Source organism: Maylandia zebra, linkage group LG17 (genome assembly GCF_041146795.1).
Source record: "Maylandia zebra isolate NMK-2024a linkage group LG17, Mzebra_GT3a, whole genome shotgun sequence".
In the NCBI taxonomy this organism is placed as follows: Eukaryota; Metazoa; Chordata; class Actinopteri; order Cichliformes; family Cichlidae; genus Maylandia; species Maylandia zebra.
In genome coordinates, this window is record NC_135183.1 from 36,610,895 (window position 1) to 36,636,745 (window position 25,851).

At 42.4% G+C, this 25,851-nt stretch overlaps 1 protein-coding gene across 17 annotated transcripts in view; it reads right to left on the bottom strand.

Annotated features, from left to right (window-relative positions):
- sox5 (SRY-box transcription factor 5) overlaps nucleotides 1-25,851 on the bottom strand; it is a 249,484-nt gene that overhangs the window by 72,445 nt on the left and 151,188 nt on the right. For 13 of the 17 annotated variants that reach the window (XM_076875579.1, XM_076875573.1, XM_076875575.1 and 10 more), the window contains one exon: nucleotides 4,117-4,312. In XM_076875579.1, coding sequence (XP_076731694.1) covers nucleotides 4,117-4,312 — 196 coding nt within the window. Of the gene's footprint in view, nucleotides 1-4,116; nucleotides 4,313-13,069; nucleotides 13,140-14,742; nucleotides 14,979-25,851 lie in introns of those variants that run through there. The other 4 variants (XM_076875580.1, XM_004553901.6, XM_076875574.1 and 1 more) reach the window with 3 other exon arrangements.

Here is a 25,851-nt window from a genome sequence, read left to right on the forward strand (position 1 = left end):
GTCAAATTCACATTTACACACACACACACACACACACACACACACACACACACACACACACACACACACATAATCACACATACAAATTAGACAAAAAAGAGAGAGAGGAAAAATGAATAAGAAATAATGCTTGATGAAATATCTTTATAGTTTTCTAACGTGTAAGCGTGCATCTCGCCTGTTAATGAAATAATTAGTGTTTGTCCATTAGCACATTTATGAGAGAAGATGCTTGCCTCTGCCTGATGTGAAAACAGTTTTTTTTTTGCCAGCATCTGCAAACATAAACATAAAAAGATCTAAAAGAAAGAAAGCAAGAGAAAAATATCTCATTCACGGGCGGTGGGCTTAAACGTTTCCTGTTGTCATTTACAATTTTCACATACATTTACACAGATTTTTGTTTCCCTCTGTAATTTTGGCGGTGTCATAACTGGATTTGATTGGTTGACCTCGCTGAACTCCCGACTAAAATCCTTCCCGTAACGCATTTGAACTCAGGTGCTCCCACCCAATCAGGGTCCAGCTGCATAGCGAGAAGTTCGCATTCAATAATTTTTTTTTAAAGACACCCTTTTTAGCTAAACTACATTCATTTGCAAACCATTATGAGCAGTGCTATTCTTACTCACAGGCAGGGGGGGAATAAAACACATAAGAAAAAAGGAGAAAAGTGAATAATCCGACACCTTTCACGCTTTTAAAATATGCGCGGGTGCCGTTTTCACTCAGTGTGGTTGTGCAGCTGTAGTGGGCAGGTAGAGCAGCCGAGCCAAAGCCAAACAGGCAGGCGAGGCAGCCAGAATGAAGAGGTCAGTGTGGAGCTGAGCGCTTCTCCACCACCGTGTTAATTTACTATGACAAGATAAGGCTGTAATCTGCCCCCCACCCTCTCTCTCTCGCCTCCCGCTGCCCCACATCCAAGTCAAGCAGTCGCCGATGAGCCATTTACTTCCCCCTATCACTTTACAACAACTGCCCTGAGAGAGAGAGGGGGGGAGAGACCATCCCCCCCACCTCTTTGTAAATCTCCCCTATTTCTCCTCACTCTCCAGCCACTCTTCACTGACAGTCAGCGCTGAAGGGATTGGCACTGTTAAACACCCCCCTCTGAATCCCCCTTAAAAAAAAGAAGAAGAAAAACTTAACACACATCTTACAACATGCCAAGCAGGCAGTCGGATAAGCCCCCATTCCACCCCCTGCCAGACACACACACACGCGCAGAGGCTTGCACTTAATAATCCACATCAACTATTATTAATAAGACTTTCCACATACACATACATGTCAACAGCCTCCCTTCTGGTGTCCATTAATGAATAAGAAAGCAGCTGTGTGTCATTTTGTCGTGAATATTTAAGGTTTTTGTCAGTCTCTCTTCATGATCACCTAAAGTGGTCAGCCACGACGCCTAAAATATTCATGAGGGTAATGTTTGTTTGGATAGTGTAAATCTAAATGAAGTGGGAATAATCTCAACTACAGCAGATAACCCAGTATGAAGATCTGCATCTCTGCACACCTGTGTGTTTCTTTATGTATTCCCCTGCAATCCCAGGACTTTGGTTTGCAGTCCACAGCTACCACACATACAGAGTCCACAGTAGGAGGGGCTTACTGGCTAATCAGCAAGCTAATTACAGAATTAGCTTTTAATTACAGTTGCTAACCACTGTTTCATTGTTTTATAGCGCGTGGGTATTTATGGTCAGTATGGGGGAAAGGTCGACAGGTGTTATGAGAGCACTGGTATGATAAGGTGTGTATCAAGGTGAAGGGCCAGGAGAAGTTTCCTTTAGTTTTTTTTTGTTTTGTTTTTTTGCCGTTTGTTAGGTAGCTTGCGTTAAAAAAATGCACAAGTTGCCTTGTGCCACATTTAGCTACTAGCTAACATGGATTTCCTGGCAGCTAAGGTAGTTATAGGTACATAATGAATCTACTAGTCGAAAAACATAAATAATATTGTGTTAATAACCCCAACACTCTTATCTCAAATTAAATTAAATAATTTGATCATCATTATATAAAAATAATACAAAAGTCAGGGAGGAAAAGATTAAATGTGTTGCGTCAATACTGTTTGTGTCAACATATCACAGCAAGTTTAAAGAATAAATAAACGTCTGATACTCACAAACTAACTAGCAAAAATACAGCTCAATATTCAATTTGAATTACGCAACTTTACATATACACACACTGACACACAGACACCTTTACAAATACAGCGCCATACATTTAGCACCACCAAGCAGCCTCACACTTCATCCCCAAGAAAATGACTCACGCAAATGGCTCACATTTTAGCAGTCACGCAAATGTGCATCAAATGGGCTCAAGGCAACGGCTGGTGGCGCACACATAAAAGCGGAAAAAAAGGGGAAAAAAAACCTCTCTCTCTCTCTCTCACACACACACACACACACACACACACACACACACACACACACACACACACACACACACACACACACACACACACACACACACACACACACACACGTGCAACCAAATTTTATCCTTGAACCTAAAAATGTTCATATTTAAAAAGAAAAAGTCAGCTCCCAGAAAGAACCTGCTTTCTACTTGCAAAGAAAGTCAATTTCTGTTTTTGTTTTTTTAGGGTTCTGCTTCTTTTCACATCTACCGTCAGTCAACAAACAAATAACCTCGTTTTCTTTTATCGTTGTGGAGATACATGTACCTTTTCATAGTTTGGCTGCCATAAGAAGAGTAAACAACATACCAAAGTTAAAGCAGACCCAAACTGTTAATGCATTCAATATGTGAAAAAAAAGCTGTTTACTTATCCAGAAATGACTGGAAATCCCATAAAAGCAAAACCATTCTAATTAGTTAGGAAATGCTTAATTCACGAAATTAAAATGACAAATACACAAGGTCGAGGAAGTTAATTTCCAGCTGAATGCATCTGCAAAATGAAACATTTTGCAAGCAAAGATTGTAGATTTTTGTCATACAGGTACTAATTCCATTTTCAGCCTAGGCTGTCTTAAAGACAGAAAACTGCTATGCTTTCAATAATCACTTAATTCGAAGGGTTGAAACTACCATGACCACAATCTGATCTGGGGTCTGAGCCTTGGGGTTACTTTCAACCCCAAGCCTCTCAAACGCACACAGGTAGACAGCCTTATAGGAAGGAATTGGAAGGGCAGAAAGCCAATGGAGATAGAGAGATGAAGCCAATGACCAAGCCTGCAGTCTGTAAAACTGAAGGTCTACATTGGTAACTTAGACACATTTCTATGCCAAGTGGTTGGTTGTGGTTAAAAAAATGTTTTCTTTTTTGTGGCCTATGGCAATGCAGTCCCAAAGTCACACAAATGTTAGCATCACTAAAGGTAGAGTCATAGTTTTTTTTTTTAACAACTAATCATAACAGCCTGGACACTGACATCATCAAGTACCATTAATGGATACTGCACTTCTTTGGGCTCCAGCTATAGTCTTAAGCACATGAGAGAGCAAACATACAGAGATTCCTTCATGTATTGGTGAGAATCGCATGACTAGCTAACATGGCTAAGTACCATTCCGATGCGGTTTACTGATGACACCAACTCACAGGTGGCGTACAACATCACTGATCCCACCAACGATGTCACCTCTGTGGCCTCTTAATGCTGCCTCTCGTTCTAAATACAATAGCTCATAAATAAGGCTTTAAAAACAAATATTCAACAGCTGGCTGCTCATAATCACTGTGGCATTCAAATACCTTTGCTGACACTAAACATATCTGTGAATGTAGGGTCTGCATTGTATCTATGTATGGGATAATCATGCAAGTTTAGGGATTATTCTTCTTCTGGGCATGCAAACATAAGATCAATTTTAACTCCTTTTTCTGGGTTATATCTGTTTATATTTCAGAAACTGGAAGCGTGTAGGACCTGCCAACGGTCATTTTTACAAAGTTTCTCTACAAAGACTTTTGACTTCTCTGATGAGTTCAGACACAAAAGTTCCTCCAAATGTCTCTTCAACTGTTTCACCTGTAACCCCAAATCAGCTACTGTCACCCACAGGTGTGTGCCCCAAGCGTGAGAAACGATGGGTGAGACTGATTTGAAAACCGTTATTATTTACCATGTTGGGCGGGCTGTCCAAGTTGCGGTTGGGGGGCGAGCGAGGGGACACCTTGTTGCAGTAGGAGGCCAGGGGGAGGTGGATGACACCGCCCAGTCCCTCACTCTCCTCATCCTCCACTCGCTGTCTGCTGGTTGCCATGGTTACCTCTCCATCTGTCCCCCCATATGGAGAGGCTGGTCGCTTGGAAGACATCCTGGAAAATAAATAGGAGATAGAAAGACAAGAGAGAGAAGGAAAAACAGGAGGAAGAATGAGCAACACTCAAAAGATGATATAATAGGCTGACAACTCCACTTATATGTTGGTAGCAATGAAAAGTGTGGAGGCTCCAAACTAGTTCTCAGAAACTCCCGGATAGTTCAAACTTTTAAGTGTTTACCCCTCTGCTATCCATTTACTGCCTTCCGGTAGACATTCATCTGATCAACCTGCAACATTTCTCCATCTTAAGTTTTCTGGGGAAACCCTTGCCCTCATAAAGACAATAACGGGGCATCTCCTCACATCGACTTTAGCGAGCTTCTTGGCAGACATTCAAACGCACTCTCGGGTCTTACAGTATGTTTACCATCGGGGCCGTTACTGCAAAAGGAGCGCGCTTGGACTGGCATTGTGGAGGAAATGACCATGTCTTGACAATGGGCTTTCACAGAGAAAAACAGATTGTGAAAGAGAGAGAGAGTGTGTGTGTGAGACAGAGAGGGAGAGCAGTATGTACAGTGACAATAATGTGTGTTTATGAAAACCTCTGGACAATAGAGTGACAGGAAGGAAAAAAGGTAGCAGCACGACAGCCCCCGCTGTTTGCATTTGTTACTCTGCCTTTGTTCCCTTGAAAAGAAGCAAAGGATATAAAGCCACATCTATTAGGTGAACTCTGTCTCTCACAAGGTAAATTTGCCTCCCTGTACTTCAGCTGAATAGGGATGCAGTGACTATGCGGCAATAATAGAATTTAATGTGGTTCTCAGCATCGCCTGAGTGCTTTCAGATGCACTTGTCAGCCTTGAAGCCACTGCGACTATGACCCTGGGTAATAGGCTGCTAACGCTCAGTCGCACAGAGGCAACACATGACAGCGATGGAAGGATGGAGGGATTGTGAAAACTTTAGCGGAGGGTTGATCCTGATGAAATAAGCAACAGGCATCTGACTTTCAAACTCCGCTAATTTGTTCCTTCTTTTGACTTAACAAGCTGGTTTTTTTCACTCATCCGCTCACTCTCTTTATCCGGCATCCATATCGTGCCTGCCTGTGATTTCCTCCGTTTTCCTCTTCAGCCTTTCTCCCTCAAATTCTTCCCCTCTCTCCCCTGCCTGTCTCTGGTAAACTGATTACACTCTCAACTCTATTGGATTTCCTCTGGACTGTACATCTGGCATTTTTCCTAGGAGCAGCCCTGCTGCTAATTCATTGCTTATTTACCTTATGACAGTGGAAAGGCAAACAATATTGAGTGCAGCTCACTGGAGGCGATGAGGAAAGCGCCACGCTAGGACACGCAACATGCGGCTTTATCACATCGAAGGAAGGTTACGGTCAAAATCAAATAAACTCCGCTGAAGTATAAGGATTAAAGAAAAAAAGAAAAAGAAACGATAAAGATAAAGAAAGGAAACCGAAAAACCCCTGCACCATAGTGACCTAATTTAATTACATTTAATTGATTTTGGAGGATGCTTGCAATATTCATAGATATACATAATCTAATAATTTAAACTGATTTACAAATTGAAATTTGTATTCTCTGTTTTCGTACTGAGTGTATTTTGTATACAGGATCTCTTTTTTTTTTAATGGAAAACCCCAGGTTTTCAGGATCATGGAACTTTCCTTCCATGCGTTTTTGAGTTTCAATGGGCTCTGCAGAGCTGTTTAACGCTGCACCGGACTATTTCATCCACTTAGAAGGGACCCTTCATTTGAAGTTAAATCAGAAAATTGCTAAATCACCACTACAGATATATATATATATATCTTTTACTACTAAATCAGAAAGTTCTGTACAGCTACAATTGTTTCTTTTCAGTGACTTTCTCACAGCTTTAATCAAGGTTAGACTGGATGAAGCATGTTCTAGTAGTTACAATAATGTTGACGGTGGCTAAGTGCTTTCATGAAGGACGCCGTATAAAGTACACGCAACCAAACACAGAGACAGTTGTCGAAATCAACTGGCTGGTGTATCTGCAGCTGATTTCTTTATCGGTTTCTCCTGGACGCTCTCTCTTGCTCAGCAAAAACTAAGGCCATAAATGACAGCTGAAGAATGTGTATTGTTTCGAAATAAAACTGCACAATGAGAGCACTAAAGCAAATTGATATTAAAACTGACTTGAGATAACATTTATGATGCATGTTGGAATGACTGTGGGGAAAGCTATATCTGTGCGTGTGCGCGTGTGCCGCCGCGCTGTATAATGCAAGCGGCAGGCCCAGCTGTACAAACTACACACACACACACACACACACACACACACACACACACACACACACACACACACACACACACACACAGAGAGAACAGAGCAGAACACTGCAGGTCTGTCTTCATCACCGCCTGTTTACTTTACCTCCTTTCACTCTTTCACACTAAGGCCTTTTGTTTCAGACACACACACACCTCCCCTTGTATCCTTTGCACACCTCTACTCCAGCCATAACCCAACACACACACACACACACACACACACACACCTGTGATCAGTTTTGAGAGCTCTTGCCTCGCTAATGTTACACTTTGGCTATGTTACAGAGACATCTTTGAAAGCATGGGAGGATTTTAATTTGGTTTTTACAACGTTGTTATCCATCATTTAACCACAGTAGCCACAGAAACATATCTAGATATATGGGCAATCCATAGACAAGAACAGTTACACATTAACACAGAAGGCAACACAGGTATCCAAAAGCTCTAAGGGGCAGGGAGCGACTTCAATCTCTGGATTTCCTTCTCTCCTCTTCTCATTTGCCCACTCCTCTCCCGCAACTCTGCTACTACTTCCTCAGAGGTGGGTGTCTATGAATGGGGAGGCCATTCGCAGCTCCTCTCCGGCTATAAAGTCCCTCTTTCCCCCGTCTGTTCGCCTTTGAAGTCAAATTACTATACAATTGGGCACAGCGGGTGTGCAGGTTTCGCTGGCTACTTCATTTAAAAGTTTGGCAGGGCTGTCATGTTGGTGGTAGACCTAAAGGAAGCGGTCTAAACAGCGAGGATTTAAAGAGATAATGTGATTAATTTCCAGGCTGTCTTAGGTAATAATTAAGGGAAATTAGCATAATTTTGTTTAAAAAAAAAAACGAAACAAAAGAACACCAAGGAACATCTCCTTCTCTGTTAAACACACGAGACACATGTATGTTTCTTTAACATTTCTTTAACAAATGAGATGACGACCCTTTTTTGCCGTATTTACAAATTCAAGCAAAAATAATTTTAAAAAGTCATCTTTTTGCCCCCCCGCCTTCATCCAAACTCATTTCTTTCACAGAAAAAACACATACACACGCAACACCACACAGTGAGAGTGCTAAGCTGAGATTAGAGTGCCACTTCCCTTTGGCTTTTTGATGATTAGTGGCTCCTCAACTAAGTCCCTCATATCACATATGTCCACCGCAGCTAAGTCACTAATCGGACAGCGACGGACGTCCATTAACAGGCCGAATAATCGCCATCAGCGGTGGTTAACTGTCTCCTGGCCATCGCTTACTGTAATCAACACGTCCATTTCACGTTGGCACGTCAGCGACGGCAAGCTTACGCAAGCGTGTTTAAATACAGGCAGCGAGCTTATGAACACGCGATCGATGTTGCTCTCACACGCGAAACATCCCCCAGAAATGCATCCAGACACATTTCAAATGAATTAAGCAAAGTGGGGACAAAGATTTGTTTAAGCTTTGAGGGAGAGCGAGAGAAAGACAAAAGCAGCCATCACAGAAATGTCACAGACTATCGCACACACACACACACACACACACACACACACACACACACACACACACACCCGGCTCTTTCACTCTGTGTGTCTGGCTGCTAACATAATCATGGTGCTAACTGCTCTTGTTAACTCCTCTACTCAGAACAAGCTTTCAGGGAGCGTGGGAGCCTCCTCTGGAGAATTCCACAGTAAAGTGTGCGTCTGTGCTTCGGCATATGCACGCGTGAGTGTGCGTGTGCGTGTTCGCACCCTCGCTTTAAATTACAACCCATTATTTCAGCCACCACACAGTCAGTTGGATCTATCGTCTGCAGTAAAAATAAGCGCAGAGGCTAATTCCAAAGGGCTGTCAGGAGCCAACGTGACATTTGTGTTTTCGTTATTCCTCCCCCCACTACCACCACATCCACCACCACCTTAAGAGCGCTAAGAACTGCCTGCCTGTCACTCAGGTGTGGGGTCTATTTGCGTGGAAATGTGAGCTATCTTTGAAATTGTTCTCTGAGGGGATGGAAGGGCATATCAAAATAGTTGAGCGGAATGTGCCTTTTAGATAAGGCGCCCAGAGCGTTTTGCCTCAGAGGAGCAGACCGCAACATTTACGTATGACACCTCAGGCAGGAATTTCAACAAATGTTTCCCCCTTGTGTCACGCTATCGCTCATTTTATTGCCATCTTTTTCTTTTTGTTTATCCTCCTCTTTTTCCTTCTTCACTTCCCAGCTTTCAAAACAATTTCCCCATCTCCTTCTACCTCCATCTCTCCGTCACACGCTGTTGAACTTATTTGAACACTGCTTGTCCTCCTGCTCTTTCCCTCTCCCCGTCTTTTCTCCCTCTCCCTCCCCCGGTGTTGTCTTACTCACTGTTCCCTCTTTACACAATCAGCTGTTTGTAAGAATGTCGCTCCATCGCTCCCCTCTCTCTCCCTCTCCCTCCTTCTTTCCCTTCTTCTCCGAGCAGACTCTTAAGGATATTGCCTAATATCTATTTATAGACTGTCCTTTCGAACAGTGGGATGAGTGGGGCAGCAACAGAGAGGAAAAGCTGAGATGGAGGCGTAAAGATTAGGAAGGAGGTGGTCAGCGATATTCCCTTTTACTTTGGTGCTGCTTTGCTATAGTTAAATATTCTTGACAAGCACAAGATTTCGTTTTGGACTCTGAGAGAACTTCGGACCAATAAGCCCTCAAACATTAGCGACTTGTAGACAAAATACCAATTTTATAGGGAGACATTCTGATGAAGTGTGAAAATAAAGTTTAAAAAATTTGTACGAATTTCACTAGAACTGCTGTAAAACGCTGAACTTTCCGTAATCGTTTTCTCTCTTTAAATAAACAGCGCATAACGGGAAGAAAATGTGAACACAGCTCCTGCCTGTATATGCTCATACACTCACAGAGACACACCCTTACACACACACGTATACACAAAGGCGCAAACACACACTCAGCCTCTCAAACACAAAGCATCCTCTGTGAGGTGCCCTAAATCGGCGCCCGGCAGCTCAAACCGTGTTTCCTGTCCAGCTTAACCACAAAAGGCAATAACACACAACCCTAATGTCACCACTGTTAATCACACACACACGCTGGAGAAAAGTCATGCGTGTAGTGTGTGTGTAGAGAGAGAGACAGAAAATGAGAGAGCAAAGGGGGTGAGCGCAGAAAGACGTGGGCTAACTCATGTGGCCTCTGAGACTACCTCTCTCTCTCCCTCCCTTATTCTGTCTGTCTCGCTCGCCCATTCATCCACCCAAAGCTTTAGTCACCAGAGGGGCATCGCTCCACATACTTACAGTTTCATTTTTCTCCCTCTTTAAAACTTTTATTTATGTCCTTACACGGAGTCACTACGTGATCGTCACTGGCGTTTTAGTGACAGAGAAAAGATAAAGCAAAACGGGAGAAATAAGGAAAGCCATCAACGCAACGGAAGGCCGTGGGAAAATCTCAAGTGCTGCCATTGAAAAAGGAAGACGAGAGGCAGAACTGGGGGAGAAGTGGGGAGTGAGGGGATGCAGACGGCGAGAGGAGAAAAAGTGCATCCGGTGGACGGCGGCCCCGCTCCCCTGGTGTTTTGCGAGGGGGAGACGATGCATAATGTTTATTGAGCGACGGACAGTGTTTTTCCATTGTTGTGCCAGGGCCACTATTTGTGCTGCATTTGTTAAGCAATCCATAAAGGAGTCACAACATTTGTCTCACTGTCAGCGACTTGGCCTGCCCCTGTAAAAACACACACACACACACACACACACACACACACACACACACACACACACACAGAGATAAACACACCCAAAATGCAAGCTCATTCTCTCACATAAATGACAACACACAAATACGAGCGCACACAGAGTCCCAGCTGGCCTCTTTCTTTCGTCCCCGCACTTTGAAACTCTCCCACCTCGGCCCAAATGGTCTCCTCCTTTTTCCTCCGACCCCCCACCCCCCTCCCTACCCCCATCTCTCTCTCTCTCTCGCCCTCGCTACCTGGAAAAACAGAGGTTTCATTGTAGCGCTCCGGGAGGGAGCTCCAAGCTCCTGAAACTGTCTCCTATTGAAGATTCGAAGGATGGAGAGTGTGTAAATGTGAACGGCAGAGAGCGACAGCAAAAGCAACATAGTGGGATTAGCACAACACAAGCTGCCTGGATTGATGGATGGCTAAAGAAATGGGGGAAAAGAAGGAGAAGAGAAAAAGCGAATATACAGTGCATGCACACTGCTAAGCTTTCTGGCTCTGCTGACAACAGAATCCCACCACCTGACCTTTGACTCCAACCCTATGACCTCATGTCATATGACTACACTCTAGTTAGCCTGGAGGGAACACCTCTGTCAGTCTCTCGCTTTTTTCGCACGCACTTTTTTTCTTCCCCTAAATCGCTTCTCATCATTCTCACTTTCTTTCATCCCCTCCTCCCCCATCCATAAACACAACAACAAAAACAAATGTGGCCTAATATTTCCCTGTCTCTGCTGGCTGTTGGCGAGGGTCAGCTGAGCACACCAGGGTGGGAGGTCGCGGTGGGAGAGAGAGTTGGAGGGGTGAAGGGTTGGGTAGGAGTGTGCTGAGAAAGGGGAGGAAGTGGGGAGGAGGGGTGGGGAGAGGCTTTGGCATTCTCCTCTGGTATTTTTCTGTCTGTCATTCTTTCTTTCCCTTTCTTTCATCTTCTTTTTTTTAACCCCCCCTTCTCGTTCCATGGATGGAGACACGGTTATCAAGCCTCTCTGGGGACAGACAATATGGTCCAGACAATGGCCTCCAGTCCAAGGTGGTGGTGGAGGGGGCGGGACACAGAGAGAGAGAGAGGGAGCGAGACAGAGAGAGGGAGGCCAGGACAGGGCCACAGGGGAAGAGAAGGGCAGAATGGCGCATTAGTTTTCAGAGCACGGACACTCTACTCAATTACTCTACTCTCTCTCCTTCAGACACACATTCTCCTTTTCCTCCAACACACACATACACACACACACACACCACTTTAATCTCACCCCTTTTAAATGAAGTACAGCGACACTTGCACTGCAAGCAGCACTGCTCACTCAAATTGGAAACAAGTTGTTATCGGCCAGCCACAAGAACTTGGTCTTTAAAAACTGTCCGTTCCTCTATAATTACAAAACGAAAGCCAATAAATATTCTAATAAACAGAAATAAACAGCAGCGGAAGACTCGAGTCTGATTTAGTGGAAGTTGCAGATTCACAATAAAACGCCGTTCTTATGTCTACAAAAAAAGAAAAAAAAAATCACAAAAGTTTGAAAAGTGTGCAAATCGATCCTACAATGGGAGAATTATTGCTGCCTGACCGAAACAGCTGATTAATATGAACAATTCATCCCATTTCAGGTGTTTATCTGAGAGGGTAGTTAACAATTAGAGGTGCCTGTGCTCGAGTAGAGGGCATGATTAAATGTGCTCTGCCACTGAAGATAAATTAAAGTGACAAATATTGAAACTGTTGAAACGTGTCGAGGAAACCGAGTCAAGTCCTTCCGGCTGCTAATGCCGCTCTAGCTGCTGAGTCCAACGCAACTACTATCACTCCGTATCTGAGTGTGTCCTGCTTAAACTGTTCAAAGTGTTGACACATCCACTGTTGTCTGTCTCTACCCCCTTCATCTCCACTCACACACACACAAGACGGAGGGGACAAATGGAGGGGTGTGAAAATCCACCACTGCTTTAACACCACATTGACAGGGACCTCTTCCTCTCTTTCCTCTCGTCCTCTTACTTCACCCCATCACCCCCACCCGCCCTTACCCTCTTCATCTCTGGCACTCTCACTTTTCTGTAAACCTGCTTCTTTTTCTTTGTGGGTGAGGAATGTGTCAGTTTGACCACATCATTTCTTTTCCTTCATCTCTCCGTCCACCAGCAGCGGCATCAGCGGCTCCTTCAAGTGTCTGTTTTTCTCTCTTCTTCTTCTTTTTTTAAACCCCCTCTCATGATTTGGTTGCTTTGGCTTTCTCCGTTTCTTCCAATGTGTATATTTCTGTTCTGTTTGTGCAAACAGATGAGGCCGTTCTAGCGAAGGCAGTCTGTTTCCACTATTTTCAGTTTCACATTGGAAATTCTGATACACAGCAGAGCACTCAGAGAAGCAAAAAAAAAAGAAGAAGAAAAAGTGATTGAAATCACAAAAAAGCAGAATGCAAAATTAGAACATGAAATAATGTAAATTGCAAAATTATGAGTCTTTGTCAAAGCAACAAGAAAAGACAAAAATGAGATGAAAATTCTTGCATTGTTAAGTGAACGACACAAAAATATGACTTCTCACTTGCAAAAAAAAATAAATCATACATTTACATAGAACTCTTTCAAACTCTTCCCCAACTGCTATTTTTAATAAAAAGTTAATTTTAGCAAACTGCATGATTTTCAAAGAAGAAAAGAGGAATTAGAGAAGAGGAAGTTTGATGGGAAGATGAAGAAGAAGAAGAAGAAGAAGAAGCGCGGGTGAAGGAGGCGAGCGGGCACTTACAGAGACACAGGAACCGAGAGCATCTCAACCACCGAGGCTGGAGCGCACACACACTCTGGCAGCTCGCGCGCGCTCCGCTCGCCGAGAGACAAGCGCTCGACGCACACACTCGAAACGCACCGCTCAATGGAAGGTTCACCTCGCTCGCCCGCTCATATGAAAATACACACACTCACGCACACAAACACATGTAGCACGGCCACAGTGATGGAGTGCATTACTGGAAAGCAAGACTTTTAAGCGCTCTCCTCCTAAGTCATTGTAATCCCTGCATTTATCTCCATACATTCTGCTTTTCTGTGTAATCCTTTAAATTTTTAATTCCTCATAGCTGTTGTCATCTTTTTTTTTCTCCCCTCTCTCCTCTAACCACTTTGCCGGATTGAACGGTTTATTAAAAACACTTTTTTTTTTTTTGCCACATCTAAATGTGTTCTTAATTCAAGGGGGGCCCCCGCCCAACACACTCACAACCCACCCGCCAACCTCAGTTTATCTCTGAACAAAAGATTAGTTTCATCAGGGCATTAAAAAAACAAAAATAAACAGAGTGCTACTATAATGCAATAAAAGTCAAGCAGGCAAAGGAAGACAGGAGTGTGTATGTGTGTTGGTATTAAATCGTAGGGTATTATAACATAATCTGTCTCTCGCAGCATTAGCATCAAACAACCATTATTCCACAGGCAAAAGCCACTTGTGTTGACAATGTTGGGAAAGGGCAAGGTTAGAGGGTTGACACCTCTAAATGAAGCAGGCCTGCACAAACAACATTGAAATTAACATTAGCATAAGGCAAGGGGGGAAAAATAGAAAAACAACACCACTGCCATGGAGACTGACAATAGGATTACTAAGGGTTTGCATGAATTTGGATTAAGTGAAAAATAAATCTCAAATAAACAGAACTTTAAAAAAAGGGAAGCGGGGCAGAGTGAAAACACTTCAAATACAGGATGGCATATTTCTATATTTTGGCCGATTATTTTTAAACAATTTAGTGTTTGAAAAAGAAGAAATGTTGAGTTTATTTCTGACTTGCTCAGATCAACTTCTTATATATTAGGCTGGTTTAGGTTTACAGGAGGAGTTGCGAGTGGACGCACGAGTAGAAGTTGAGGTGAGTAAGTGGTGCAGACGAAATGATGAGAGGAACGGCGCACACGTTCTGACTTTAACACACACACACACACACACACACACACCTCTGAGTTTACTTTTTCTCTCTTACAGACACACCAAGGTTTTGAATGAACAGAACTTTAGTCAGTAAACTCAAAGGAGGGGGAAAGAAAGAGTCCTTTCTCTCACTGTTGTTACAAACGCGTACACATATGTTGCTTGATATACGTTTCCTTTGCATATACCAGAAGCATAGCAGTCAATCATCAAGTCTCCCCCCCTTACCGTCTCCCACTGTCACACACACACACAAACACAGAGACGCACACACACTCTTCCAGACTCAAACTCAGCGGACTCGCTGAGACAGCTGCTCAACACACACGCGCGCACGGAGTCCGAGTCTTCTCTTCACACACAGCAACTTTCTGCTTTATACCCCTATCCTCCCTGCCTGCATCCCGCTCCGTCCTCACCCTCTGTCATCTGTATGTGAACGTGTGTATGTCTGTGTTTGTGTGCGTGTGTGTGAGAGAGAAAGCGTCACGTACCTGTTACACTCCTGAGGTAGCTCAGGCTCAGTGAGCATGCTGGAGTAAGGGTCCGTCTCTCTCGACAACAACAACATAAAACAGTCCCACAATGCTCAGATGAACAAGGTTAGTCTCCCAAAAACAAGACGGGATAGAAGTGATCCTTCAACCTCACACACACTGCTGATTCTCTCTCTCTCTCTCTCTCTGTGTTCCTCTCTCTCTCTACTCACACACTTTCAGCCTCACACCCTCCCTCTCTCTCTTTCGCTCTGCCTCCGTCCCTCCTCTTCTCCCTCCCTCGATGTAAGCTGTGAGATCTATGCTCTGCTCTTAAAGGGCCAGAAGCACAGTCTCTTTCTCTTTCGCTCAGTGCATGACTGTGTGTGTTGGGGTTTGTGAGAGAGTGTGTGTGTGTATGCGTGTATGCAAAGGGGAGGGGCTGTTTGACCAGAGGGCTCATCTATCTCTCAGCGTAAATGCACAGCAGTGCTGCCCCCTTCCACAAGTCCATCTCTCTCTTGCCCCCTCTCTCTCTCTCTCTCTCTCTCACACACACACACACACACACACACACACACACTGTTCAAACACTCAGTTACAGATCATGTAGACACACTTCAGAGTGATAGGACCACTACAAGCCCTCATACACTTTATTATGCAATAAGCAGGGAATTAATGACATGACACCTAATAGAACAAACTACACGCCTCGTCTGAACGTGATGCTAGCCGGGTTTTTTTCCAGGTTTAAATTGCACTACTGGGAACTTATATAGTCGTTTGCCACACACAGAAAATCCTGAGCATTAACTGCATTTAACAGGTAATCATTTTCAACTCTTCTGGAAAAACACCGCAAACAAAAATTCACTTAACTTACCTTAATTAATCACTTTTACTGCATTGCTGCAACCTTTTCGTTTGGGTTTATTTTACTTTAATATTAAAAGCTACACAAGAGTTCTACAGAACGAAGTTGGTCCAAGTTTGACAAATGAGTAACTCAGTTTGGGCCATTAAACACTTCTACACACTTCTAATGCTCTTACTGAATGTATACATTCTGCTTTCATATTATCCCTACTCCAATGCTGTGGACTCATCCGTGCTTAATTGGTTATCTTGTCTTGTCCCAGCCTCTTTCACTGTCCCTTTGGTTCCACCGTGTTAGGAAAGTGAAGCTGTTTTGTGCTCAACTTTGATTCACATCACGCTTTTGACATGATTGGCCATGCTAACAGAGTAAAGTAAGAGAACAGTGGATGTGAAATAAACCTTGAAACGAGATTAATACGAGGTACCCCAACACTTAAGTGTCTGAATTATTTCAGAGTACTGACTTCCCTACACTACAGGTCAAAAAGCAAAATTAAATGACATTAATACTACTGCTGTGTCCTATACCAGTCTTACTTTTCACCACACCTGCATTCGTACTTGAGCACTATGCCATCTCTTAAGTTGTTATTCCTTTGATATGCATTTAAAAGCTAATTTTTGTCATCTGGGCCAAGCATGATGCATACAACTCACATCCACCACCCAATCCAACAATTTTGCACAGTCCAAAGCACATTTTCTCACCTCTGCTTCAGACCCAGCATACTTGTGTAATGAGTCAAGTTTCTTTTAAAAGAGATGTATATCTACCAGTAGTCTACTTTAATCACCCATCTCTTTGTTTGTACCATCTTGACCTTTCCATGTATTACTGTGCTAACATTTGTTGCTATTAACATCAACATAATGTTAGAATATTTCTTTGCCTTTAATTGATGTAGGGGATAATGTCAAGGATATGCACTACAGGTATTGACGAATGACTTCTATCGTCCAGCCAATCAGAGTGCGCCTGTCTTCATGGCCATAATATAACAAATAAAACCCTTAAGTGACTTTAATTTCCTTTCATTTTCCTTTTTCTTTGATACAGACATTTCATTCTGCCACAGAGAACAGTCTCGTTACAAGAAGACAGCTGAACACTTCCAAAAGAACATATGCCGACGCTCACATGCATGAATGAACGCATGCACACACGCGCACAGTTTCAAATCACACAATGCACATATGCAACTCGACTGAAACCTTCACCAATCAACTAAAACCATTATGTCCTTAGGTGTGCGTACAACACGAATGCCTGTGTGTATGTGTGCATCAGTGGTGCATGCTGCTTGCAGCCCTTAGTGCTGTCAGTCACTATTAAGGGTGTGTGGTCTGCGTGTCACACACACGGCCAATCCAGCTATTGTTCTGCGGAGCACAGAGAAAAGCAGAGCTGACAGACTGCCACTTCTGTGATACTTTAACACACACAGACACACACATACACACTCAGACACTGAGAGAGGCACACACAGAGGAAGGAGGGAAAGCAAGCCCTGTCACTGTACCTACTGTAGACAAGCAGACACCTACTGTATGTGTGTACACACACACACACACACACACACACGCACGCGCACACACACACACACACACACACACACACACACTGCTGTTAATATAGTGAGAGTACATTAAGATGTAGTGATGAAATCAAAAGCTCATTTTTGACTTGAAACAGCTGGAAACAGCCTTTCACAACATCCATTTGGTAGCTCTTTTAAAAGCAATATTCCTAAGCAGTTTGACTTCAACCAGTTGGTGTGAAAGTAGATCTAATGTTAAGTTTTCTTTTTTATTCTCTGTACTTTTAGTATTTTCTGTCCATGAACATATATAGAAAAGTCAAGCCTGAGACTGCATTACTACATAAAAAAAAGAGAAGTAGTTCAAGGTCAGTGAAGTCCTCTTACCTTATGCAGGATCAAAAATTAACTTTCAGTCCCTAGAACTGTTACAAATGTAAAAACTGGACATATGCAACTATATATTTTTTTCTATCTTATTGCTGAAATGTTTCCAGCAAGAGTTCTAAAGAACAGGTAACAAGGTAACATGTTAATGGGAAAGAGTGTCATTACCAGTTGGGACAGAGAGGTTTGGCGCCATTTGCCATCTGCGAGTCTGTCTGCCTGTGTGTGTGTGTGTGTGTGTGTGTGTGTGTGTGTGTGTGTGTGTGTGTGTGTGTGTGTGTGTGTGTGTGTGTGTGTGTGCGTTTGTGTTATAAAAGCAAAATGTGGTCCGGGGAACACCTACTGCAGCAGGAAGTACCACAAAGGCAGTACTGAGTATTGTGTTTATTTGCCTGTCTGTCTGTGAACAGATTTTGTCAACAGATTTTACAGGTGTGTACCGGTAGTTCAGATTAAAATAAAGGCTGACTTCAGGGATGGTTGCAGTTTGACCTATGACATCAGAGTAAAGACAGCTGGAAATAAGGGGACAAGAGCTTCTTACCTCATCTGTATAATATTTACTCAGTTCAGTATCATTTCACGTTCTTTATTTCCTGTTATTGGGATACTTCACTAAATTGTATCCTTACACTTTGGCAATCTGTTTTTATAAGCTGACATGCCGATAAAATACTTCTAAATTGATCTGAATACAACAAAAAAAATTGGTGGAGACGTGGAGCACAAACACAGGAAGACCCACTAAATTCGGGTGAGGATCCAGATAAATAAAACTGAGGCAGGGGGTTGCGAATGACCTTTGAATGTACCCTTCAATGTTTTCTAAAACATTATGCTTAAGCTCTTTCTTGTGAATTATGTTCTCATTACTAACTCTAGATTTCTATTGTTGGACTACTACTAATATTCAGTATTGGTTCAGTCCTGCACTTCAATTTATGTCTGAAACAAGCTCGATTCTTCCATCCTTGAAGGCAGCTTCTGTTTGATTGGCTGTCCATCAGAAACAGCAAGTTTGAAAAGCAGGTGGGCTTCTGTGGTTACAGCTAAATCCCCAAAAATAAGATGCCCATATTAGGGTCATCTGCAATTTCTTTGGTTCTGGCTTTGACTTCTTCTCCTCCCATATCTGCACTAACATGGCGTTATTATCTGTGGCGGCACCTATTGCAGCGGCTACCTGCGAGTAAAGGGAGCAATACACTTGTTGCACATTGGTTTGTAGCTGATGATTAGCCACAGGCAGATGTTTTAGGGAGCGGTTACATAGTAGTCCTCTAATGCATTTATCACCCTGTCATGTGTCTATCAATGATATCTTCCACACTCATTTATAGTCCCTTCAATTGCTGACATCGAGGACAAGAAAGAAAGAAACTTCTAGTTATTTCACCCATTTTGGAAAAGTCAGTAAATGTTCCTGGCTCCCTACGGTCTTAAGTCACCACATTACTGTGAATCGCCTCTCTTTAAGATTTTAGCTCATCCTACTCTCACACATTATTATTTCATTTATTTTATAAATACACTGCTACTTCTGGGTTTTCTGTAAATTAATGCGAACAAATGCAAACATAAAATGAATCCATCAGTATTTAGTTTACTTTATGTATATATAGTATGCCAGTAAATGTTATGAGATGGTTTTATCCAAACACAAAGCTACTTAGAGGGGAGAAAATGTCATGCGGAAATTAATGTTTTATACAAAAAGTTTGAGCCAGCAACTCAACACAGATGTCAGATATTAGCTTCTTTGGATTATCAACAACACTGGGTATAATAGGCAAGATTTCAGCAATGGCAGTGGTGTTATATAAACTACAGCATTTTATAGCATCTGAAACAATACAAAGTTGACCTTAATTGACCCATCAAAAATTTAACAGATACCGCCAATGGACGGTAATGTCTTTACAAGCTGTAGATGACAGAAACACCGTGACTTTATAATTAGATAACCTTTTAACAGCAACAGGTTGCTTTGACAGGACTAAATCTAATCACATTCCCAACTAAATTGAGCCTCGATTGAAAACGGCATCTCTCCTTGACCCCGTGAACAGCTGCAAAACCAATGATAACCTCATTTGTGCATTACAGAAACTTAATTTCTCCATTATGCGTCTGAGTCGCCAGCAATTGGTCAATATAACGGAGCAGCGCTGACCTGGGCACACTCTTTAGCCTGCTCTCTGTCCCCGCTGGAGAACACTTTGAGAATGAGGATAAGACTCATATTTGGTGTGTTTTCAATACATGTTTATGAGAATAACACTCACACAATAGCCATGGCCAACAGCAGCTATGAGAGTTCACTTGCCATGAACTTAGTTGAGATTAATTTTTGACTTGACAATGTATTATATAGTCGATAAGATGTTGCAGGGACAATGCAAATGCACAGCAATCAGCCAACCCGAGCGTCATGTATAAAAAGCCTTCTGTGGAATTTGCACAGAAAGCATTTGTGAAAAAATAAACTTTTCTTCTTTTTATTTCAGGGACAACCACAAAATCAACTTTGTTTTTCTCTCTCCTGAAGTGTTATTTAGGTTGTTTTACTGGAAGTTTCCCCAGTTGTGCAGATAGAAGTGTAGAAATATCTCTCTTCCCTTGGATATAAAGGAAGCAGCTGGCATTCCACTAATCTAAAAATCCACAAAATTTGTTCGGAGCAGTTTCATCGACATCCGTCTCAAAGAAGCATACAGCTAGCTAGCATTACAGCTGACTCAATTGGAACATCCTTACTGTTTACACTGTGTCTCCAGTATGAGCCTTCCATCATAGATAGATGCAGACTGAGTACCTTACAGGTATATAACCAACCGACACAAGCGGAAGCCTCTCCAATCAGTCTCACCTCTGTCTTGGACTGCAGCTGGAGAGCAGGAATTAGGGGCACATGAACCGTCAGTTTCTCGGCAGAGTTTCCGTACAGCTCAGAACTGATGCTCCAGGCGTTACCACCTGCAGGCCATGATAATGGAGCTGGATTATTCAAGGATTTCACAGGCTAAGACAAAAGCGGCCTGTCCAGCAGGGCAGTCACAATTCATCAAATATACTTGTTGCATCACCAATGTGCTTCAGCGGCCTGCCCAAGTAAAGTCTATGTGCAGGAAAGCCTACATGTCTAGAGCCAATATCACCAAAACTGTGCAACTCACACCAAAACAACCTAGAAGGCTCTGTCCTCTAACACAGAGTGCTCTAGGAACAACCAGTCTCCCAATAACAAAATACTGCCTGCAGTTCGTGTGTTGCAGAAGAATTCAATTAAACAAAAGGACCAGAACTTATTGTTTTGGCTGATTTAAAAAACAGGATTCTGAAGTCATTCTTAAGTTTCAAATGTTTGAGAAAAGAAAGTGTCACAGAGCTGCCCTTCGAGGACAAAGCGCACACAGAACCAAACACACCATCACAGAGACAGGAAAAAAAAATACCCAGGCGATACAGCAAACATCCACTGTGCTGCAGATACACACACGTATCACACACTCATTCACTACCAAAGGGGAAAAAACACAGAGAGGCTAACATGTACAAACAACACACACACACACACAGTCCATTACAATGAAACCGTTGATGGGAGGCCCCCGTGTCGGGACCCTAACAGCTGTAGTGCATTAAGGGCCGACTATGTGCAAGGGCAGGGAGAGACCGGCAGCAAACAATCCCAAAGCCCGAAGATACACACACACAGTCGCACACATCACCCCCACATTTTCACAAACATTCATGCGCCATATTATGCAAATGCAGAGACACACACATCAGACACAATGTGGAAAATCAGTAGTTATGGACCTAAGAGGGCTTTTCGTGAAAGAGCAAGATCGCGTCTCGAAAATGACAGTTTGCATTTAAATCGGAGAGAAATGAGCGTGCTAAAGATTGTTGAATATTCCTGTGCTTTGTTGCTGTGAATCAAAGTTCTGGGGAAGAGCTGTCCAAAATTTTGCATTTACCTTTTCCTTTTTTCTGTTGCAGCCATTCTTCATAAGACAGAAACGGTCAATAATTTGCTTTCAAAATGACTGCTTTATAGTGATTAATGATTATTGGGTCTAGGATCCTAAAAATAAGTTCAGTAGGCAGCTGTACACAATTTCAATGATAAACAAGAGTGCATCAGACTGTGTGTAGTTACACTTCAATCATTAACGTGATCCTCTTTGATAACATAACTATACCACAGTTTCTGTGGCCAAATATTGTGGAGAGAGATAGTCGAAACAACAGCTGACAAAATTATTTCAGCTCAAGTTCTGTTTACTCGTTTATCTTGGGGCCACTGACTGTACCACACTGTCTTAATAAGCAGGTGCAGTATGCTCAGTTGCCAGAGCACCTCCAGGACTTCTTATGTTGACAAAGAAAAAAAAAAAGAAAAAAAGGTTGAGTTGGAAAGAACAGCCAACAAGTCTTCTAAATTAAAACAACCATTTAGTTGCATTAAAGAACAACACAAGCATTCTATTCTTGCTCCCCCATCTGCAAGTCAAAATCATTGGAGGCCAAACTGCAAAGCTGTGTAAACACAAAAACTGTTTCTGCTTCTCTTATGCTTCTTCTTTCTTATCGTCTTCTGCCGTTCCAATCTATAGCAACTCCTAGAAACATAAAATTAAAAGTTTTCAAATTTGGCACCAGTTTTTTTAATCAGAGTTGGGAACTTTGGCACCACCAATGCACTTATTATGTTTTTTAACCATAAGCCCAATTTTTATAAGGTGGAACACGAGGAACTGTTCAATGCAATGAATTAAGCAGAGTTTAATGGCATCAATTTTAGTCATATTAGATTTTTGGAAAAACCTTAAAAACCCTAAAACTGGTGATGAGGTGGCCCAACAGGGAGTGAAATCAGCAATGCGTTCGTCTATCAAGCAAGCCTAGGCCTGCATTTTAAGAAGCACACACTATATTAAAGCTTTGTCAACATGTTAACCCATTTGATGCTACCACCATACTGCATTTTATCAAGGGGTTTATGGGTAATCCTCAGATCGCACCTCACAAAATCCCTCATATAGAACTTAAATTTTCAAAAACCATCATAGTTAATCTAATTTTACACTGAAGTAATGTAATATCAGCAATTATATTGACACCAAACTTGGGGAAAAATATCACATTGTGTTTTTCTCTATAATAATTCCACCAGACTTTTATATGCTTTTATAACCCCAGTTGCTGCAGGGGGAGCTTTGTCACTTGAAGGTGACCAGATGTCTTGAGGAAGCTGCTGAAAGAACCGATTCTGTACTTCTTATGAAATCATCTCACCTCATGTTCCACTTCTGAACACTTACAGACTCTTTTTTTCAAGGTCAAGAAGGAACTGCTAGCCTTAATGCTGAACCTTTGGCATTTGTCCATCTTACATAGCAGCTTGAGTTATCCAGACGTTGAGGTTTTGAAATTGCGTTAAATGAAGCAAAGCTAATTATTTCAAGTTGAGCTGCCTTACTCACACCTGACGCGCTCTCAACCAATGCCGTGGCAACAACTAGTTCAAGTTTAAAGTGAGAATCAGAATGGAGATGTTCTCTGGGTGAAAATGCTTGCCTGATGTCAGAGAAGAATGGCCAGAGAACTTCAAGCTGACAACATGCCAACATTTACTTAAATAAACCCCTTATTACAACCAAGATCTGCAGAAGAGCATCTCAAATGCAAAATGCATTGAACCTTGAAGTAGATGGGCTACAGCAGCAGAAGACCACACCGGGTGACACTCCTGCCAGCTAAGAACAGGAAGCAAAGGATACAATTTGGGTTCACCTAAATTGAACACTGGAAAAACATTGCCTGGTCTGATAAGCCTCAATTTCTGCTGTGGTGTAAACATGAAAGCATGCCTTGTGTAAACAGTGGTTGTGGTGTAATGGTTTGGGGGATATTATCTTGGCACACTTTGGACCTCTTCGTACCAACTGAGCATTGTTTGAATACGACAGCCTACCTCGGTATATTGCCATTCTTCAAGACCATCTTCTGATGGCTGCTTCCAGTTGAATAATTCCGGCATGCCACAAAGCTCAAATCATCTCACACTAGTTTCTTCTTGAATAAGACAGGGAGTTCATTGCAATCAAATGGCTTCCAGAGTTACCGAATCTCAGTCCAATACAACACCATTGGGATGTAGTGAAACAGAGCATTAATATAATGGATGTGCAACAAGTTTGCAGCAACTGTGTGATGCCATATGGACCAAAAACTCAGAGGAAACCTTTTTCAATCTGTGTCAACAAGAATTAAGGTAGTTCTATTTGCAAAACGCATCGAACAAAAAGTCTAGTACTACTGAACATATCTGTCGAACCTGCTAGGGATGCATCTATGGAGGGATATTTAATTACTAAACATTTCCTGCTGATAAGGGATCAGTACAAACTGTTACAATGTTATCTACCAGTAGAATAACAAATGACTAAAACATATCTTATATTGTTCACCTTACATTTATAACACTAGCACTAGAACTAAAGTATCAGTGACACAAAGAGACACCAGAAAGAAGAAGAAAAAACAGATCCAAAAATACCTGCAAAGTCTTATTGTTTCTCTGAAGGTCTACACAATTGACATTGTTGCATCAGATATTACGTTCTAGGTTACATCGCAGGACAGTCTTACACAAATATCAGATAACATTTCAGAATTGTGCATGCAGGCTCTCTCTCCACCTGTCTCTCAAAACTCTTCTCAGTCTCAGGGTGAGCTCATATATCAATACCTATGGCATCTTTTCTTCTCTCCCTCTCTCTCCTCTTTCTAGGGAGAGGAGGACAGTGTGGAGAGGCGCAAAACCGTGTGAAGTGGCTTTATCGTTGGGAGACACGTGCAGGCAGAAGACTCCGTCTGAAGGCTGAGTGGCAGGCGGCAGAAGCCATTAAGATAGAGCCGCTATCTCTTGCTGCCAGGGTCCTCTTAATACAGGCAGGGACTCGGGCCTCTGTCACCCACACATGCGCACACACACACACACAGAAGCACACCTTCACTCCTGATGTACTTTAACTGACACACAGCGAACATGGATGTAGACATGTGCGTGTTCATTTACACTTACAAGCAATTCCTTATCTGTGTGTCTATTTTACCATCCTGAACCCATCAATCGTCACATAGGGAGGAAAACTGAAGAGATAAATGGGCAGGTAGACGGGTGGAGACCAGAACACAGACAAACAAATTACTGTCTCTGCCTCTTTTACGACCAAAGTATAGTGGTGTCAGTAATGTGAGGTAAAGTGCACGCCACATTTACTGTTTTGAGACATCCATGTGTAACTCATAAGATGCCTCACCCTTACCGAACTTGTTTGCATCCACAATTTCTCTCCTTCTCCCGTAGAAGTGGAGGCACTAGTGGAATGGACTCTAGGAGGTTGCAGACTTGTCCTGAAAACTTTTAACTGCTTTACAATTAAATACTACCAACATTACTGCATGAAATAAATATTTTGGTTTGGTTGTTGTCAGAGCTGTAGAGTAAATACAGAAACCTGGAGATTCTTGTTCTCCTACAAGAACTCTTCACACACCTTGGATCTGGCTGAACCAACATGACAGAGAACAGTCATGGTAAAAGTAAAGTAAATTCTAAGATTTTCGGATGTAATAAAAATGATCTGGTCCTTATGCATTTGATTGATTGATCCTCACCAAGTGTGAGCACCTCTATAAAAACAGAGGTTTTGGCAGTTGGGCAGTAGAAAACGACTAAACAAGTATGGCTTGTTGAGAAATCACCTTCCTGTTTAAAACGCATGCCTCCATGCCTTAGGTCTGCTAAGGATCTGAAAATGCTAGAAGACTCTGAACAATATCCTTTAGATTTGGGCCATAATGCACAGCACCGTGTGCATACACATGCATATCAGCACAAAAAACCATCATCTGTCAAACACAGTGTCATGATTGTGGCTTGTTTTGCAGCTATAGGAGCTACAGGAGCCGGGTACCTTGCAGTTGTGCAGTTATCCGTCAACTCGTCTGTGTACCAAATGGGGCTGCACGATTTTGCATAAAATGAGAATCACGATTTTTTGGCTTAGAATTGAGATCACGATTCTCTCATGATTCTCTTTTACAGTATAAATATTTATTGCACTTATTAACTGCACATCAACTTCGTAACAGTTGAGACTGAACATAAAAACAATAAATAAACATAAAAACAACAAATGTCTCACGTTTTGTTGTTGCCGCAAAATGTTGTACTGCTTGAAATTCCATCTCCACCGTTGCTCGACACTGCGTGTATAGAGCAGGTAGTGCAACAATAGAAAAA